We start from the raw sequence: 21131 nt of genomic DNA, 5'->3' as shown, positions 1-21131 counted from the left end.
ATGTTGACATTAAAACCTGACGGATACAGTATAAATCGTGACGATGTTTCCATAAAGTGGCTTGTATTATACAATGATTTATAGAGAATGTAATCATCGATAACCTTGGTAGAACATTATAGTTGCCTCACATGTCCACGATATAAATGAACAAACAGAATGTGTGAGAGGAAACTGATACCTGCTGTCGAAATGCTTTATTTAATATTGAAATAAAACGTATGTGGTTGTTTGTTCAAATATGTTCCTTTCATACAGAATACATGTAATCTATTAATGTTAACGTTAACGCTTTAATTTTACAAAATTCAGCATGTAAAGTTAAGGATTTACAACACTACTTTAAAAAACTAGATTCAAACCGATAGACCTTAATAGTTTGGACGTCAACTAACGAGGCAATGAGAGGACAGCGTGATTTGACGCCATTTGGATTATTGCGGATAGGGGAATGAAAATGGTCTGTCTCCAGAATAAGAAGTTAAGCCCAGGTGCAGTGGTGTATGTAGAGTTTAGCCTCTTGAAGCCTTGGGGAATCTTTCAAAGCTTGCACTTGGCATTGTAAACGAACATACATATATTGTGGGGAGATGGCATTTTGAAAGAAATCCCTTAACACACGAGCTAAACACATTATGTATATACATGTACAAATAACTTCGATATTTCAATATCCATTCTCATTTATTATTAAGCCGTATTTTGCGAACATTGGTTTTATGCAATATACAGCCCGTGTAGCCTCAGACCAGCCTGCGAAAATACAGCCCGTGTAGCCTCAGACCAGCTGCGAATATACAGCTCGTGTAGCCTCAAACTAGCCTGCGAATATACAGGCCGTGTAGCCTCAGACCAGCCTGCGAATATACAGGCCGTGTAGCCTCATACCAGCCTGCGAATATACAGCCCGTGTAGCCACAGACCAGCCTGCGAATATACAGGCCGTGTAGCCTTAGACCAGCCTGCGAATATACAGCCCGTGTAGCCTCAGACAAGCCTGCGAATATAGAGGCCGTGTAGCCTCAGACCAGCCTGCGAATATACAGCCCGTGTAGCCTCAGACCAGCCTGCGAATATACAGCCCGTGTAGCTTCAGACCAGCCTGCGAACTCAGGTCAGGAGCTACCATGTCGCTAAAAATTACGCAGCGTTTCGTTGTCCCATTAGCGAACAATATAGCTGCTGATCAGACTATGCGAATGACACAAGATCCACTTTCCTTCATAAAGTTCAATATATCAACCCATTTATGCCGAGTGGACTCTCCCATCCTTCTAAATTGGGTCAATTTAATTCAAAAATTAGGGTTGTCTTGTATATTTATTTCTATATTTAGAATATTTCTTACAGAAAATTCCTTTAAGCAAACAGCGCAGACAGCGGCTTCTTATCTGGGTCTACGCTGTTTGCAAATGACTTTTTTCTAGACGCTATGCATAAATGGGTTAATTAAAACGGATGAAAATGAAGTATCAAACGAAAATATGCACCTTAATATAAAGCGTACCATGTGACCTGAGCCTAAAGCAACCTAAACTATCATTATGTTTAAAATAATCAAACTTTGAAACCCGCTTAATCTGCTAAATAAAAACGATAAAGCATTAATAATTTATCGGTCATATTTTACTTGCTATGCGTTACGTATGTTACTTGCTTACTCATAAACGCAATATTATTAAAACGATTTTTTCCCACGGACGAAACGAACAATATTTTTCGGATAACATTAACAAGGACCTAACAGTTCAATTCTTCCGTTCACACGATCTTCATAACACGTTTTCTGTTCTGTTCTACTTCAGTTTTGGGACCGCCTTTCGTTGGTTGTGAGTCGTACGAAGTGCACCCTGCGTTAAGGAATTTTTCAAACGACTTCATCCTTAAACCGCAGGGAAGATTTTCACAAAATTCTTAAACTCTTCGAATCATTCATAGGCTACTCTTCTATACGGATATTACAATAGTTACGACTGATATCACCAGTACCAGAACAAAAATACATATTCGAAACTGGAACTTTAAAATCCACCATGGTAAGGGGGTTAATAATAGTGTGTAACGATGTATGGGGTCCTTTACTACGTTTGATCCAACCATGACCCTGGTGTAAAGCTGCACACACCCTAGAGGTTATATGATAAATAATGACTTATATGTTAAAATATTTAATTAAAATCTTCTGCTCTTAAGCGAAAAATCTCAGAGGTATAATATTTGGAATAAGCTATAGTATGACGGGCTTTGTGTGTGTTTAAATTATTCTCATCGGGTCAAAACTGGTTTTCGGACACTTAAAAACACTTTTTTTAAATCACGCACAGAATAAAGCATTTCGAGAAAATTACATATTAAGCTACTAGTTATTGTGACCCGGAATTCACAAGATGTAAATGCAGGCGGAACTGCGCATCTTTTGGCTAATAAAAATATACATGTTCATTTCAAATCAGAACGTTTTAATGGTGTCTTTATTTGTTAACTTATTTTTAGGTGCAGTGTGCATAGGGAAACGAGACAACATTTTTTTTCAAATTGTTGTGTAGAATTTGCCACGAAAACAGATTACGGTAGACAAATTATTAAAGAAGAGAGTAATAAGCCGTAAGTTTCAAGTGTGATGCGTGTGCCGCTGAATTGAACGAAAGGTTGGACTGAATGGTGCACATGCACACCCATTGTGATGAGAAAAGGCAAACATATGACAAATATGTGAAGTCGTTCAGACACAGAAGAAGTCTGTCCAAACACAAGCGAAAACATGCAAAATAAATGTTCATAATCGTATTAGATCAACTTCTTGCGCGCTATTTTTGTTAATTAGTTCTGTTTTGTTTCCGATTATTATTTTTCATTGTTACCGGTTACAATTTACAGTAAATATGATCACATCTACTTTGTGTTTTCCTCGAAGGCGGAGGTGCACTATATTAGCGTTGTCTGGTCGTCCTTCCGTCATACTTTTTCGCCATGAGATGTTTTACATCTGCTGTATTCAATTTCATGAACCTTATTATAAAGTGTATCATCATAATAAGGTCGTAAAAGCTAGATTTCGTCGGGTTCGACTTGACAATTTCAGTTCCCCTCTCTCCTTAATAATGAATCATCCCCGGTAAGATTGTCCTTTCTTCAAAATTGCTTTTTTTATTTTTTTATTTATCTCAGTTTGTCTTTTTTGTTTTGAAATTATGTTGCAATAATTACGTCTTATTTGTGATTTTTTTCATTCTTCTTATCTTTGATTAGTTAAGACATTTTTTATAAAAAAAATTATGCTGCGATACTCCGCTAATAACCTGTGTGTTTCTATGCTTAAATATATTGCTTGACTGTAGTTTATTTTGTATAACCTGTTAATGTACAATAATTCAAGGCAAATTTTTTAGCACTCAACATCTTTAGAAAGTATTTTGCTTTCCTATTTAATGTTACCTTTTGAACGTATTTTCATTACGGTTTATAATGAGAGCTATTCTCAATGAGTGTAGTGTTTGCGCACGCGCTTTCGTGCGTGCTTGTGCGGATGTGCGTGCGCGTGTGTGTGAAATTAGTTGTGCCAAAATTTAAATAAGTAAACGTGATAATTTTTTATTTACTTTCCAAAATAAAGAAACTACAAGGTTAACACAGAATGAATATTTCGTTTATCAGATATATTCATGCAAATTTACACCGAAACATAAGTGTGGGTTCGCACTTCTACCACGACACAATTCTATTTTTTTCTAGACAAAAAAAAATCAAGTGCTATTTTGCAATAATAATGGGCTGAGTTTTATATTTAGAAAATAGTTCCCAACAGTTCACGGAAATATTGTATAAAAATGCATATGCATAAAACTCGCTTATCAAGAAATGTTATAAACTTGACTTGTATATTTATGTAATGCACAATCTGATTAGATATGTTCGTTTACCCATTAATATGATCATAGCTTTATTCTGCAGTAGGAAATATATTTCTATTGGTCAATCATATTGCTTTGTACAAGGGTGATCGAACTACTTGAGAAGCAGGCGATTTGCAAGTCCAGCCATTCCTGGTATTCTTCGTGTTGCACAGTATATATACTTGAGAACCCCATTGCTGGTCCAGGCATCTTTCACCTCGTCCATAGTTTTCTTCTTTACGCACATTAAGACTTGCGGATTTAGTTTCTTCAGGTCATCATTCACTTAAACGTTCGTAGTTTTTAGCAGTTTTATGTTACGTATTATACGTCTTTTGCAAATCTGGAGACAAACGTAACAATAGTGTCGCGATTTGTTCTCTATTTGTTATTCTATGTACGATATCTAGGCCATTCAATGAGAGCTCCGCCACTTTTTAACCAGGTTTTAGCCTGCTACCGTTATAATAACAATGTATGTTTTTGTTCACGCAATACAAAAACTAACGATTAAAGATCGCGACGATCTTGTCCAGGGTTGTTGAATGTACCTTACGCATCGAAATCATGTGTCATTTGCAATAATCATTAATAAAGTCTTCCCCGCGAGCATTGTTACATCATACTGTGCATGCGCACAATCATTCGTTTCCGATAAATCTTAACTTTCTCACGCTCTTGTGAAATTCACGCTTCACCGGTGTAACTTCTGGCCGTATTGACTTGCTTCTAATCAAACCGGTGTGCGCCTTAAAATAATCTCATTTAAATGATTCCGCAACGAACAACAACAATTTTCCTTTCCTTTAATCGACAAGAACATTCGTACACGTTAGTTTATGTTATTTGTTTGTTTATCATTATTTTTTTTTGCAAAGAAATTCTTTCGAATTTATTCGGCATAATTTAGAGAGAATTTCGATCATGATTTTTTCGAGAAATTCGATTATGAATTTTACGATTGTTGTTTTTTAATATTAAGTCACAGGTGGTTAGACTGTTGTTGCAATAATTCAACTCTTAGCTTTATAGCCCAATAGGCTGCTTCGAGTTGCAATGCGCTCTCTTTTGTCCATGGGTGCAAAATGTTATCAACAATGCAAGGGTTAAGGAACACTGAAACTGCAAGAACTTATTAAAGTTTAACTATGTAACCACAATCTTATCTAAATGGTACCATTAAAGCAAGAAATAATTGATTTTATTGACTTAGGTTTTGTTATGTACGCTGTATCCGCCATATTGGAAAATTGACCCAATATTGGTTAGGTCGCAGTGCACCAATATTTTGCACGTCGGGTTATGTGCTCCAGCCTATAAAGTCGATAACGATGTGGTATTCGATACAGAATACACTGTTTCAAATTTAAACATAAACATGTCAGCAAGAAAAGTGTGTTGAAACATTGTCGTGTTTTTATAAGGTGCATGCAAAGGATAACATCCATAGGTAATTAGGTTGCCATTCAGGTGAATTTAACATGTTTATGAAGTTTATTCATTATTTGGGACGATTGAACTTTACCGGTACGCAACACTTTACATCAAACAGCGTACACTAACCCTAACCCTTAACACCTAACACATAACAACAAACGCAATACTTATTATCCTTTTTATCCTATATATTTCCTTAGTATCAGGGGCTACCGCCCCCAAAACCCCGCTTTGTCGAGAGTGGTAAATAAGTGCGTTCCGGTAAAGTTCAATCTAGCCCATTATTTTCCTCAATTTGTCTCGAATGACGTCTGTTTAGTGAAGCGCACGGATTCGCTGCGCTGAACTGCACCCATGTTTATGAAGTTATCAAAGGCTCTGGGAGTCCGTTTATATGGACTAGTTAGACTGTGGCTATGATATTAAAGGCGCCTTTTTGAACAGATTTAGCATGTTTTGAAGTTTGGCATCAAATGCTTTATATTGATAAATGCAAACATTGGATCTAAAAAGCTCCAGTAAAAAAAACAAGAATAAGATATAAAAAAAATAAAAGTAACCCTCAACTGGGCTCGAACCACTGACCCCTGGCGTCCTGGAGCAAAAGTCTACCATTTGGACCACTCAGTCATCTGTGCTCATTCAATGAAGGATGTATTTTATACTTTATATAAGCAATTCCCGTAGTTTCACAAAATTTAAGGACAACAACATAACTCTCCAAATTATTCATTTGTTTCGCGTTGCAACACTTTTAGAGCATGGTAAATGTTCAGTATTACTGTTTCCTCATAAATATCACAAAGCGAAAATGTACGAATTTGAAACAACTTTTTTTTTCAATTTTGTCAATGTACCAAAACATGAAAAGGCCCCTTTAGCTTTTTACCACCAGGCATTGAAGAATTTTTCCAGAGCCATTCGCCCTGCAGGGCGAGTACCTGTAGGCCTGACAATCCACTTGCCCTTTACTTTAATCTACTCGCCCTGCATTAAAAAATATATATGCTTTATTTATAGTTACAATAAGGCAATTTTTGGCTAAGGCTTCTGATCACAAATTATTATGTTTATTAATAATTATTGTTTCTGTTTATTTTTAATTAAATATAAGAAGTATTATAATTAACCAGTTATGTATTATTTTTTATTGATATTTACATTAAAATGAAATTTTATTCGTCACGGAATGACAAATATATTTAACTGTTTTTTTCACTTTAAATTGATTAGCTAAGAGCATTGACAGATACGAAAAGAGCGCAGCCGATTTCCAGAATTATTTTTACTGTGCCCGTGATGTCATGTTTTCATTGTCAAAACGAAAGTGCAGTTTCTATGTGTACTAAACCTATTTTTTGTTCGTTCAAAAAATTGTTCGCAATTTGTATCAATGTGGCAGGAGTTCTGGAACTGAATTTATATTTCTCAACTTGAAAAAACAGCACTCACCCGGTCGGTTGAGTATTTAACAAACATAACTTGCCCGACCGTCAACTTCACTTGCATATGCGAGCGGTCGAGTGGATTCTTCAATGCCTTACCACTTTGATACGTTTTTGTACGCATTTGTTGTCCCTCAGAAAGTTAAATTTAATGTAAGACCTTTTTTACTAGATTCAAATTTTCAAGGCTTCAATTCCAACCCTTAGATAATGATGAGCAGCAAACAGCATAAAACCTGCCTGTTCTGGTTTTATGCTGTTTGCACAAAGCCATTTTCACTTTGCTTCTGAGTGGGAAAGGGATAATAAAGAAAATTTGAAAATTTTCGAATTAATTTGTATAATTGAAATGATGTTGTCCTATAGGACATATAGGACAACATCTTTTGGGAAATTCACTTATCCTTTCAATACTTAATTCATCTGCAGACAAATTTTGTCCCCTCGACCTGTAAAGCTTTAAGGGTCAAGGTCTTGCTTTAAGGTTAAGATGTCCACATTCTGCATCGTATTCATACAGTTCCTATGGACTGTAACCTTATAGTTCATCATTCATTACATGAAAGTTATTTACCACAGAGGTTTTACCTTGTGGTAAAAACATGGCCTACACAAGTCCTGTACCCCTTGGGCAATGGTCAAGGTCTTTCTAAGAGGTCAAAGGTTAAAATGATCTGATGCAGCTTATTATCCCCCGCCAAAGTAGAAGGGATGTAGTATTCGTGTTGTCCGTCTGTCAGTCTGTCTGTCTGTCACAAACTTTTTAGTTACGACTGGATATATAAATTCAATAAATTTGCTTGTTTAATTATGAAATGTATTTTTATGCCCCCCCCCCCCCCCCCCAAAAAAAATATATAATTGGGGGGGGCATATAGTTGCCGCTTCGTCTGTCCATCCGTGTGTCCGTCCGTGCACAATTTTTGTCCGGGCTATTTCTCAGCAATTAATGACCGGAATTCAATGAAACTTTATTGGGAAGCTTCACTACCAAGAGGAGATGTGCATATTATCAGCCGGTTCTGGTTGGATGATTTTTCACAGAGTTATGGCCCTTTGAAATTTTCCATTAACTGTACAATATAGTGCAATTCTTTTCTGGGCTATTTCTCAGCAACTAATGACTGGAATTCAATGAAACTTTATGGGAAGCTTCACTACCAAGAGGAGATGTGCATATTATCAGCGGGTTGTGGTAAGATGATTTTTCACAGAGTTATGGCCCTTTTAAATTTTCTATAAAAAAAATTCTTGTTCCCCCAACTTCTGTGTCCTCAAGACAATTCCTTTTATCTGAATGTATAGTGCAATATTGTGACAAAAAAAACCTTTGGGGAGCATCACCTGTTTCCGACAGTTTCTTGTTGACAATGGTCGAGACATTCCACAGACACGCATCTAGTTCAAATAACTAACCAACATTGACAAGATTGGTGCATATCAGTGTCACATGTTCGAGCCAGTTCCAAGTTCAAGGTTACTTAATAAAAATTAAAGGTGATTATTACCAATCAAGCATCTTTAATGTACAGCATTGATTGATGATATATTTACATTTAACTTTAGGCATTCACTGTGTAACACAATGCCAGACTGAAAATCATAAAGATGGGCGAAAACCATTGTTTAAAAATAATATAAAATGTGGTGCTCATAATTAACAAAACTTGCACTAACTTGAAGCATACTGAGATGGTTAAAAAATGCAATTAAACAACAGATTCTTGGTACCTAAAATGATCATAAAATTAAGAAGGGGGCGTCCACAACTGCTTGTAGGTTACAAATCAAAGAAATAGCTTTTGAAAACTAGAGGTCACTTTTATTACTCAATCTTCAAGAAATATGGTCAGAACTTATGGCCAAATTATATCTTGGCACAGTTGGAAAGGGGGTCTAATGTAGTGAAAAACTAGTTCACAATCTTAAATTAAAGAAAAATATTATGAATACTCCAGTCTTCATGAAAATTGATGAGAACAGTTTTCCAATATATTTCATCAGATGAGAAAATGAGTGAGAGTGTAGCTGCAAACCTAGATGAAAAATACAACATAAACAAGAAGATATTTGTGGGAAATATAAGCTATCGGGTAAGAATTAAGATAGGTAGACCCAGTCTTCGAAATTAGCACATGCCCGATCGCCCGTGGCGAGTAAAATTCATGCCCGGCGCATACAAAAATTCACGTTTGTGGCCCGCCAGGCATGTTAATTATTGAAGCCAATTGACAGTTTATAAAAAAAATCGTAAGTTCTTGATATTTGCAAATCTATTTTTCAATTTTGGAAGTTGTAAAACAATGAAATTCGATTGGTATAACAACACGCACCTGCTTGCTCACGTCATCGTTATTGTTTTTGACCGATGCATTTTGGTCACATTCAGTTCTTATCGACGGTTTCTTTAGAAAGTAATAGAGTAGATGCTTTTTGAATCGATTATTTCAATCAAGTAATACGCTTCCGTTTTAGTCAATGTCAACAAATGTCATTGTCGACATAGAGGCTATGTAGTATCTATTGTATGTTGATGGGGCTAAGCCTGGTAAAGCACTTCCAAAATAGAAAATTGACAATGATTAATAGAAAAAGGAAGCCAAGAAACTGTACGAGGACACCAGAGAACGCTCTTTCCAAGCGCTCTGGTGTAACGATCGACCGTCTTTATTCTAGTGACTGATTAGATGTCATTGTATTCACTACTGTTGAAACAAATGTTCTGCTTTACTATGTGTAGCATTTAAGTGCAAACATGTTGTGGTTTGTTACATTTTTGGTTAAAAAAGTTTGGGCATGTAAAAAATATGTTGGGCATGTAAAAATTCTTAAGTAACTGGTCCGACTGGCATGTAACTTTTCAAAGCTAATTTCGAAGACTGTAGACCTTTGAAAGATTATCAATGATGATGATTCTGATGATGACCACTTACACCAGGTGACTGCCTTACTTAGGTGACCGCTTCGTCAGGTTAAATTGTACATGCTTTAAAATCATTTATTAAATTATTAACAATTGAATGTCCCAGACCCTTTCACAATATAAGGTGGGAGGGGGGCTCTGTAAAGATGACCCTGTGAACAGATGTACATATTCATTTCTTTTCAAATTTGTATGGTACATTTTTAAAGATGTGCATAAGTCAAGGTATCTCATTAGTAAAAGCTGGCTGCCATTAATTGAGCAGGATGACATTTTAGATAACAAACACTTTACTTGATTTCTATTGCTGAAAGCCAGGGTTATTCTGGTTGAATGTTTGTTTCATGTACACATAGAAGTCAAGATTATTAAGCTTTTGTCACATGTGCACTTCCTTACACTAACTAAAAGTGTGTAAAGTTGTTGTAAAGATATGCTTAAAATAAGTGATGATAGTAAATTTATTCTAGTTTTGTGTGAGAATGTTCTTGAAATAAGTAAAGTAATTAAAATATTTAATTTGAACTAAATGTAATGAAACAATAGTAAAAATATCTGTAATGATGTTTTCATTTCCAGATCCAATCAAAGAAACTTTCAACGTTTTTTAGCAAGTTTGGACCAGTGGAATATTGCTACATTGTCACTGACCACTTGAAAGGCTGGTCGAGAGGGTAAAAACCTTTGAGACTATCACAAACATCAATGCAATCTTTTTCATCAAGTTTATAATTAGGACAGTGTGGTGTTCAAGATTAACAATTAAATGCTTGATTTTAGAATGACTGAAATGGTGCATGCAAACTTTTAATGTACATTTATAATCTTCATATAAATAACTCAGTATTGCATTCATCATATATTTTAAAAGGGAAATGCAATGTCAATACTAGGTAGTTAGTTATGGGTCTCAAAGATATTAGTATTTGTGCCAAGATTAATTTGTATTTCAGGTACATTGTCCATAAAAATATAATGTTCTTTTATTATATTTATAAAGAGAAACCAATACTTATACAAGTATTTCTTAGTTTCTTGTACAGAAAAGTTGTGAAACATTTGGATGCCTTTCTTCATTTCAGTATGGCATTTGTAACATTTTCTGATGCAGAATCAATGAAAAAAGCCCTGGCTGCCTCTGAAAGTGAATTAGTTTTGGATTCAAGGTACTATATAAAGACATATGTTTTGAAGCATGAGCATGTACAATCTATGAGTTTATACATGAATAAGATTGCCACTAAGAAATAAAGGAAAGTTTATGTAATGAACAATACATGAATATGTATCAGTTAACAAATATCAGTCCTTTTCCTGGCAATTGCAGGAAAAATGTGATTTCATTATTGGGAATTTGTATGCCCCCTGATCGAATGATCGGGGGTATATTGTTTTTGGCCTGTCTGTCTGTCATTGTATGTGTCTGTCTGTCATTTTATGTCACAAACTTTAACCTTGGTTAAACTTTTGCAATAACTTCTGCACTATTGAAGATACATGTAGCAACTTGATATTTGGCATGGATGTGTATCTCATGGAGCTGCACATTTTGAGTGGTGAAAGGTCAAGGTAATCCTTCAAAGTCAAAGGTCAAATATATGGCTTCAAAGCGGCGCAGTAGGGGGAATCTAACTTTCTAAGAAATAAAAATGCGTAAAAATGCATATCTAAGGCAGTCTGGTCAGGAGCTGTTAATGTTCATATGATGCAGCTCACAATGCAAAATCATTGCCAAAGTACCTCATTAACTTCAACAGAAATTGTAAACATGATTGTGTTTTTCAGACGAATGAGAGTTCAGCCAGCAGAATTGTCTCCTAAAGCGACCTACTGGGATGAACACAAGAATCTGGAGGAGAATGAATCTGACCACACAGAAGAGGCAAGTAAGAAAGTTGAAAAATGTAAGCCATAACAAATAACAAGGTTTAGTATGTCAGAGCTCTTGCCTTGGGATGAATCCGTGAAGCTGCTTCCATGATTTATTTGTGTGTAAAAAACTGCATGACATTATTATGTAATCAACTGGAAGACATTCTTATGCTATATGATAATCAGACAATTTAAATATCACTTTAGTGTTCTATTAATGAAGTTTAACCATTTTTATTTTGCTTCCTAAACTTTTGTTTGAAAAAATTAAGCCCATCCATACACTTTCTTCTGGAGATATTCAGAAACTTCTAGCCAGAACCCAATGAAACTTAATGTAAATCTTTATAACAAAGAAGATGTGTGCACCAAAACAATATGTACATGTGTTTGGGGTCATTGTGGGAGGTTACTGACCAAGTTACAAAACTCTGTATTAAGTACGATTACATGAAGACCTGTTCGTAGTAAGATTACATGGAGAATTTGCTTGGGATTACATTTGTGGCTGGATAAGGGTAACTTTAAAACAACTGTTTTCACTCAATAATAATATATTTGAGGTTACATGGATACTGATTTTGTAGGTAGCTTACTTTCATACTCATCGTGGGATTGCATTTGGGACAAGTCAGGTTCAGGTCAAGGTCACTTAGTTAAAGTATAAAACGGTTTTGCTTAATTACTTTGGTTAGATGGATTTATTGCACTGTAATTTTGTTTGAAGATTTATTTCATTAAGGCATATTATTCTATTGCATTTTGGACCAGTTGAACAAAGGTCAAGGTCACTATAATTGTTGAACCAGTTTCTGCTCAATTACTCGAGTTAAGATAGAGGTACTATGAACAAAATGTGTATGTAGTTAACTTATATGTCAACCTAACTTGAGATTGCACATTAATAAGTTTAATAAAAATATGATTTGTTAAACTTGGAAGACATTTATTCATGGCCTTGCCATGTTTCTTGTTGTAGCCATTATTTTCTTGTGCCATCATGTGTACAACACATTAATATGTCCTTCACAGATCAATGTATCTCAAACCTTTAAACAGGCATATTGTGTGACAAATGGACACTGTTACAGATATTGAAATAAAACGCTATGTTTTGGGTCATTTAGGACCATTCACTGACCCAATAACTGTGACCAGCTTTTAAGCAGAATTGTATCTTTTTGTTCTTATGACAGTCCCAGTAAGATTTTTTGCAAGAAGAAATTCAGTCTGAAGTTTGCATGCAACAACTATATATCTCTGTAAAACCTTTATAGATATTCAATTGATATTTTCCATGAAATTGGGATCTTCATGCAAGGTCGTGGATCCATATGTGCAAGGCCCGTAACTCAGACCTGTTTTTTAGCAGAATTATTATGTTTTTGTAAATGTAGCAACTTCTATATGTTGTAAGCAATTGTTTGATATTGTTAGCGATAAAATTGGGTGGAAATTTGCTAGCCGTTTGAAATTTGCATTTAAAATCTCCATTATGTCACAACTTAAAATGGCCTTTATATTTCCATATGCCATGGGATTGTATGTTTCTGTACATTTATGGATAAATTCATCTTTGCATAATCACACTAATTGGCGCAAATTTTAAGCAAATGCAAATAAAACTTCTCACCGTGTAGATTTCTCCTAGTATTTTTAAAACTTCTGATCCTTATTACACTAACGCGAAAGTATCATTCCCTCGTTTATTAATTCATCTCAAAAGAAGGGTGGCTTCCATGACTAACTGCCATGCATATGTTGTTACTTTAATATCACAGCTCTTCTCATGGCATTTCCATTCATTGACAAATCACATCGAGGAAGCATCCATCAGTTTAGTGAAAATCTTTTTTCTTTCTTGTCCGTGCCTTCTAGCAAGTCGGTTATTTCAAAGACTATTCACATAGTTAAAACAAAATAAACAGGCATTTATGTATTGAGATGTTAGTTAGATTCTTTCTTTTTCAATGTATTTTGTATTTTTTGTGAGGCTTTGAACAGAATAATGATGAGGCCTGTTGTGAATGAAAAATATGAAACAACAATTACAAACAATCAGGAACCTAGGTTTACGTTCTTTCAGGATGATGCGAGCACTCTTTCTGCAGGTGTAGATATTTTATTAGATGAGATTCTGATACACGTATTTTCAATGCTGTCATGGAAAGAGAGACTTGGTATTGAGCGTGTGTGCTGGCGATGGAAACACCTGGTACAAAGGACCTGGATCAACATCAAACATCTCAGCTTCAAGAGGGTCTTTAAAGCTTTTTTAGGTAATGCTTACTGTGTGTGTTTTTATGCCCAACAAAGTGGGTGATATTGTGCACTGCATTTGTCTTATCATATAACATACTTTATTGTATTATTTGTTAATACTCTGCTGTTGGCGTACCCAAGCACAACCCTCTATTTGTGTACGAAGGATCATTACAAATAAACAGTGTGACATATTGAAAAAAAATGCAACCATGAAGTCAAAAAGTAATGCATCTAAACATGCGTTTTGAGATTTGTTAAAACTTCAAAAATTAAGAAAAATATATCCGTGAATTTATGAAACAGTCCTTGTTATAGTAAATCATGATTTATTCAATATAAAAATTATGATAATCCTTGGACAGTGGAAAAAATGGACTAGTTTTCTTGAATTTGTTCATGTAAAGACTTCCCATATAAAGCAAGAATAGGAAATGTTTGAAGCTGTTAAATGTGCTGTAAACCTCTACAATAATATATGTGTTTTTAAAGCTCTCTACAATAATAAATGTGTTTTTAAAGCTCTCTACAATAATAAGTGTGTTTTTAAAGCTCTCTACAATAATACATGTGTTTTTAAAGCTCTCTACAATAATAATTGTTTTTAGCTCATCTATTTTTTCAAAAAAAAATTATGAGCTATTGTCATCACCTTGGCGTCGGTGTCGGCGTCGGCGTTGGCGTCCGGTTAAGTTTTGCGTTTAGGTCCACTTTTCTCAGAAAGTATCAATGCTATTGCATTCAAACTTGGTACACTTACTTACTATCATGAGGGGACTGGGCAGGCAAAGTTAGATAACTCTGGCATGCATTTTGACAGAATTATGTGCCCTTTTTATACTTAGAAAATTGAAAATTTTGGTTAAGATTTGTGTTTAGGTCCATTTTATTCCGTAAGTATCAAAGCTATTGCTTTCATACTTGCAACACTTATTAACTATCATAAGGGGACTATTAACTATCATAAGGGGACTGTGCAGGCAAAGTAATGTAACTCTGACTGGCATTTTGACAGAATTATGGGCCCTTTTTATACTTAGACAATTGAAAATTTGGTTAAGTTTTTTGTTTAGGTCCACTTTATTCCTACAGTATCAAAGCTATTGCTTTCATACTTGCAACACTTATTAACTATCATAAGGGGACTGTGCAGGCAAAGTTATGTAACTCTGATTGGCATTTGGACGGAATTATGGGCCCTTTATACTTAGAAAATTGAAAATTTGGTTAAGTTTTGTGTTTTGGTTCACTTTACCCCTCAAGTATCATAGATATTGCTTTCATACTTGGAACACTCGCAAACTATCATAAGGGTACAGTAAAAGGACAAGTTGCATAACTCTGGTTGTCATTTTTACGTAATTATGGCCCTTTTTTGACTTAGTAACTTTGAATATATGGTTTAATTTTGCGTTTCGATCCACTTTACTTCTTAACTATCAAGGCTATTGCTTTCAAACTTCAAATACTTTCATGCTATCATGAGGTTACTGTACCTGGCAAGTTGAATTTTACCTTCACCTTTGAATGACCTTGACTCAAGGTCAAATTATTAAATTTTGCTAAAATTGCCATAACTTCTTTATATATGATTAGATTTGATTGATACTTTGACAAAACTACTCTTACCTGACATACCACAATAGACTCCACCCAAACCATCCCCCGTGCCCCCCCACCCGAATCCCCCCCCCCCTAAATTTTTTTTTTTTAAAGATCATCTCACAAATGACCACCACACCCTCACACTATACCCTACCCCCCCACTCCCCCAATTTTTTTTTGAAACTGTTAAAAAACACAAATATTTATTTTTATTATTTTATGTTTGAAATACCGTCCAACCATCGCACCCAAGAATCCCCCCACCCACCCCCAATTTTTTTTTTTTTTTTCCTTTTTTTTTCGCATTTTTGGAAAATAATGTAATAAATGTCCACACCCCCACACTATACACCCCTCTTCACTCCACCCCTCCCTCCTTTGTGATTGAAAATGAGAGTCCCTTCACCTTTAAAAAGAAAATAGATGAGCGGTCTGCACCTGCAAGGCGGTGCTCTTGTTTTTTAAAGCTATGCTAAGGCTTGTGTTGTGGGATGATCTATGTATTTAATGACATGTATTTGTGTTCCACTTGAATCCTTTATTGTGTTGCTTTTCAGCATCCTAGCTATAGAAGGAACTTTCATTCTTCCATAGAATCTAAACAAACATGCTCACATGACTTGCAATTCTAAGAGTCATAATAGTGTCTCTCTAAGTCAGGATGCAAGCTGAATCTTGTAAGTGTAAATGTATATTTCATTCCTGTCACGAAGTACACATATAAGATAGGTAAAACTGCTTATATCAATCTATAAAGAAAAGTTCATATCTAAATTAAGACATATCTGTCATAAAACTCCTATATTTTTTCCTAAACAAAAGTGCTGAAAACTCCTATATTGAGCTGAACGAAGTTCCTACATTTTTCCTATATTTCTATCAAATTTGGTTTAAAAGCCTGTAAATGCAAACAAAAGTAAACCCCATTATTTAAAACTGAGAGTCTGAGCCAAACATTAAATAGGGGTTCTTCAGGCAGTTGCTTATTTTAATCTCAAAAAACAATATTGTTCATTCGAATTCATGGCTGCACATAACAATATTGGTCATTCGAATTCATGGCTGCACATAAACATTGCAAGCAATAGTTTATTATAAGATAAACAATGGGAAAATATTATTTCTCAGATGTAAATAATAACGCCCTTTGGCTGCGTAGGATTAACAGACAGAACATTGGATTGTATTCTCATGCGATGTGGAGCCTACCTAGACACTCTGGACTTGTCAGCCTCCCCCAGAATGGTGACCACTTTTGCCATGGATATCATAGGTAGGTCACTTTGGACAAGTTTTATTGGATTGTAAATAATTCACATGCGCTTTTGTTATTTTGCTCCCACTAGGGGGGAAGATTCACTGTTTTCTGTCCTACTTTATTGTTTTCCTATTTTTGTGTTGCACATCCCTAAAAAATTATCGGTGCTTTAGGGATTAAACGTTGCAGTCACATATAAATTACCATATGAACTTTCATATTTTGGTTCACATATTTTGACATACCTGGAGTTACTGCCCTTATGTTAGCACTAAATTATAATTTTTGAAAGTGTGTATCTTTAACTTACAAACTATTGCTACCTTAGTTATGGCCCCTTTTCACTTGTGTCAAGTGTATTTTAACACGTATTGCTTTAAGAGGGCTGAAACTTCCTAAATATATGTCTTGACAAGACACAATTATGATCACGGTCTTCTATTGTTGCAAATAATTATTATACTTAACTCATGTGGGGCTTAACTAACCAAGTATCTGAGGAAATAGTGGCCACAATTTAAGTTGTGGATCTAATACATTTGTAGATTCAATTGGTTATAAGGATATGGGTCTTACATGTGCCATGCCAGACTTTGGAAAGGCAAGCTTGGAAAACGGTCCCATAAAACCCATTCATAAAAAAAGTTATTTTGTGGGTAATTTAATTTTCTTGTTCAAATTCTGTCCCAGAGTTTGAAACCAACCAAATTTAACATTAAATATTATTAGCAAAATATATTTTCTGAACGCATAAGGTCCATAGTAATATTTGGTATGAAGCATTGGAAAGTTTGCTCAAGTTGTGCAACTGGGTTTACTCCTGATTGTCCCACATTTTTATTTTAAGAGTAAAATATCGATAACGGAAAATACAGGTAAGTTGCATATCTGGGGCTCGAAAAGGGGTATTTATTTCGTGTATTTATTTGATTAAATTAACAAAACATAAACACAAAAGTGTTTCTCAATATTTTATTTTTATTTTCTTCCAATAGAGGGAATATAGACACACTTTATTAACATTTTATATTTAATCACCAATCGATTTAATATCTATAAAAATGAAATATGAATGTATTAAAAAATCAAACAATCTCAGGTAATTTGTTTATTTAACAATCTCCATTTAATCTTAATATTTCGATTCAAAGCATCAATCATTCAATCCGTTATTTAATCTCCCCTCTGAATAAAGATTCTGTATACTTTAATTCGAATGGCATACTAACACTACTTAGTTATAAGTAACACTGTTATAAGATCAATGAGTATACAAGTATACATATTAAAATACAAATCTGAATGCGTCAAGCAAAATGCTCATCCCTTCGTGTTTATTAGTAAATAAATAACGTGGAATTTTGAAAAAAGTGAAGTTAGGTTAATTTATTGATAACGCATGGATATATATTAATGCATGTTTAAGATGTTCAACTGTTATTTAATTATATAAAATAACAGTATTTATCTTATTTTTTTTTAAATTTAAATTGTATTTATGTTACAGCAGACAAACAATAGATAATTATCGTTTTATACTTTGATCGTAGTTAATTATAATAAATCCTAGACATGATATTTTTTATACTTGTATTACCCATCTTACGCCTCTTCACACCTATTTGTACGGTGTATTGAATTTCTAAATGTGGGACAATCGGGACGACACCGTGCAACTGGTGTCAAAGTTGGCAAACTCTTGTTATATAATATAGAATAACATAGCAACATACATGTAAGTTTAACTTACGCCCCTGTGGTAAAAAGTAGCCCCTATACAGGGGTCTTGAGTATTATGCCACTGGGCTTAGTTTTTCAGGTTAGACTTCAAACATTCTCGAGGTCCTCTTGTTGCACATAGGTCCTATTTTGATGTGTGTGTAAAAGATGAATAGCCATAATCTTGAGAATAAAAGCAAAACAAATAGGAACTTTCAATAAAATAAACATCCCAAAAGAGAAACTGTAAATAATGCTAAAATTTTATTTATACATGTATGCAATTTTTGATAATTTTATTATGATTTATTTTGAATTGTTAAAGAACTTTGTTCACAGGAAAGCATTGTTCATGTTTGAAGAATCTGGACCTAACAGCAGTGAATGTAACAGACGTGTCACTGAGAAATCTGGCCAGCAAATGTACCCATCTCTGTTCTCTGATCTTGACCCGGTGTCTCCTGGTCACTGACAAAGGGTGAGGCTAGCTACCTGACCTTAATCATCAATTAGGGCCCTTTAGGGCCTCCACCTTCTAACTCAAACATATTGTACAAAATGCGTTAAGGTTGTTCCATTAGGCCAATGGACAATGTTGCTGAATTCACGATGGACATGTAGCTCAAACAGTCTCTCAAGGTTACCTTGCGTACACCTAAATTCTGATGTGACAAGTATTTGTGCAACTTGGCGCTAAAAAAGAAAATGACTGAAGCCAAAAAGCAATCATAAAAAACAACAGCAACCTTTTACTGGTAATAAAAAGCAGCACAAATGTGTTCTTCTGTTGATATTACATATACATGTACAACTCCTGATATCAAGTTATGTGCTCATATGACCTTGAGTAATACATGTTATGTAAAGATTAAAAACAAATAATTTGATGTATTAAAATCAACAGTATTCATAGCAATGTTCAGATGTTGTGTTACACAGATATGTATAGTTAAAATTAAATCCCATTCAATCAAGTTGACATTTTCTACAAAAACCGGAATAATAAAAAAAGTGCATTTTTATGTTTAGGTGGATCTTTTTGTGCAAAACTTAAATGACATTTTACTTTGGCTGTCCACATCAAGAAAAAAACTTCATGATAATTAAATGTTTTGTTTTTTGAAGTATTTTCTTAACAATACGCATTCTTAAGTAGAAATCTCTGCCCCGAATTAACCCATTAGATTTAAGAAACCTAAAAGGAATGCCACTTCACACATATACATGTTAAGCTTAACCGAGCATGAAAGTCCAAAAATTAGAGCTACAGGACAAATCTTAGAAAAACTTAGTATCCTTTATAGAGGCAACATTAATGTCTCGATTTTGGTGAAACTTTTATTTCATGTTTTTCTGTATAATACCTAGGTCATGTTCAAATCTGGGTCACATGTCTCCTAAGACTAGGTCACATGGTAAAGTTTTGACAACTAGTTTTCCTTGAATGCTGTTGAGCGATGGTCCTCTTGTTTCCACAATGCACCACTATTGTTCTTTAAAAAGGAGAATATTCTAAAGTTATTGTATAAGGCACCAAATATCTTTGGAACTGAAAATTGTTGTTAAAATCAAATGCATTTACATTATTATCAACATCCCTTTAAACAGGCAAGCTTGTAATTATTAAGTGTTTTTATTTTTATTTTGGAAGTGTAAATTTAAGACATGTTATTGTAGTTTTAACCCAATATGAAACTTTGTTTATTTTTTTATACACCATCCAGCAAATATTTTGGGGATTACACAAAAATGATCCGGTCCTGTGAAAATGAGCAGGTCTTTGGAGTTAATGGTAAAGTCTCGCTTGGGAAAAAACTCATGAATGGCAATGTCTTTGTCAAACACAGCCAAGACACAAACACGTCAAACTTGAGAGATGCAGGTACAAAAACGACTGACAAAAGCTCGATCACCTCTCATGCTTTTTTACCCAACTAACAAGCCCTTCAACATGAAAAAATCCATGTGCAGCAAAGAACTTTGAAACTTTTCAGAAAAAAGGTGTCACAATTATTTTGAGATAATATCTGTCCAAACACAGAATTTAAATTAAATTGTGTTTGTTTTGTTGTTATAGACGAAAAACTTTCTCCAGAAATATCAAAACAAAAAAAGAATGTGCCCTAGAATATGTTTACACATAAAAGGCTGTTTGCTGACGAAAGATGTAGAAATGTATTTTAACTTTTTCAACATTAGTTTGAAATTTCATAGATAGGATTATTGAAAGTTAATTAAGGTTATTGATAGCTATCACAAAATTTTCTGCAAATAATCAATAAATAATTCAGTTTATCAGAAATGTTTCTTGTATTGAGCACTACATATTAAAGTGGTATTATGGAATTTATGGGCATTTTTCATTGTTGAATTGAGCTGAAAAGAATTAACAGGTCAAATGAATTAGTTAAAATGTGGTAACTGACCAATTATCTACAACTCATATTGCTACCAGTTGTTTATAAAAAAATATATATTATTTTCGATATTTTACATGACTTACCCAGTCCTCAAAGCCGAAATGATCCGTTAAACAAAATTGTGTCTGTTTCGTATGAACGAATCTGTATGAAAACTACATTTAGACTCGCATCGTACATCGAATCATTTCTGTCGTCAGTTTCAAAACGAAAGTACGGTTGATATTCAAATGGATTATTTTTCTCTTTCCGGGATATTGTTTTGGTATGTTGATGCTGCATTAACAAATATAAGTG

At 34.4% G+C, this 21131-nt stretch overlaps 1 protein-coding gene across 14 annotated transcripts in view; it reads left to right on the top strand.

Annotated features, from left to right (window-relative positions):
• The first annotated feature begins 4638 nt into the window (after positions 1-4638).
• The window catches only part of LOC127855895 (F-box/LRR-repeat protein 7-like), a 54564-nt gene continuing 38071 nt past the window's right edge, over positions 4639-21131 (top strand). The window contains exons 1-8 of one of the 14 annotated variants that reach the window (XM_052391811.1): positions 4651-4724; positions 8780-8868; positions 10278-10372; positions 10781-10864; positions 11484-11580; positions 13657-13849; positions 16597-16710; positions 18754-18892. In XM_052391811.1, the coding sequence (XP_052247771.1) occupies positions 8788-8868; positions 10278-10372; positions 10781-10864; positions 11484-11580; positions 13657-13849; positions 16597-16710; positions 18754-18892 (803 nt within the window). In that variant the 5' untranslated portion in view covers positions 4651-4724; positions 8780-8787. Of the gene's footprint in view, positions 4725-4901; positions 5044-5106; positions 5364-8779; positions 8869-9236; positions 9324-9373; positions 9731-10277; positions 10373-10780; positions 10865-11483; positions 11585-13656; positions 13850-16596; positions 16711-18753; positions 18893-21131 lie in introns of those variants that run through there. The other 13 variants (XM_052391818.1, XM_052391789.1, XM_052391800.1 and 10 more) reach the window with 13 other exon arrangements.

The sequence above is a fragment of the Dreissena polymorpha genome, chromosome 1 (assembly GCF_020536995.1).
Source record: "Dreissena polymorpha isolate Duluth1 chromosome 1, UMN_Dpol_1.0, whole genome shotgun sequence".
NCBI lineage: Eukaryota > Metazoa > Mollusca > Bivalvia > Myida > Dreissenidae > Dreissena > Dreissena polymorpha.
The sequence above is the reverse complement of the archived record's forward strand: the minus strand, read 5'-3'. Positions and strand labels throughout refer to the sequence as shown.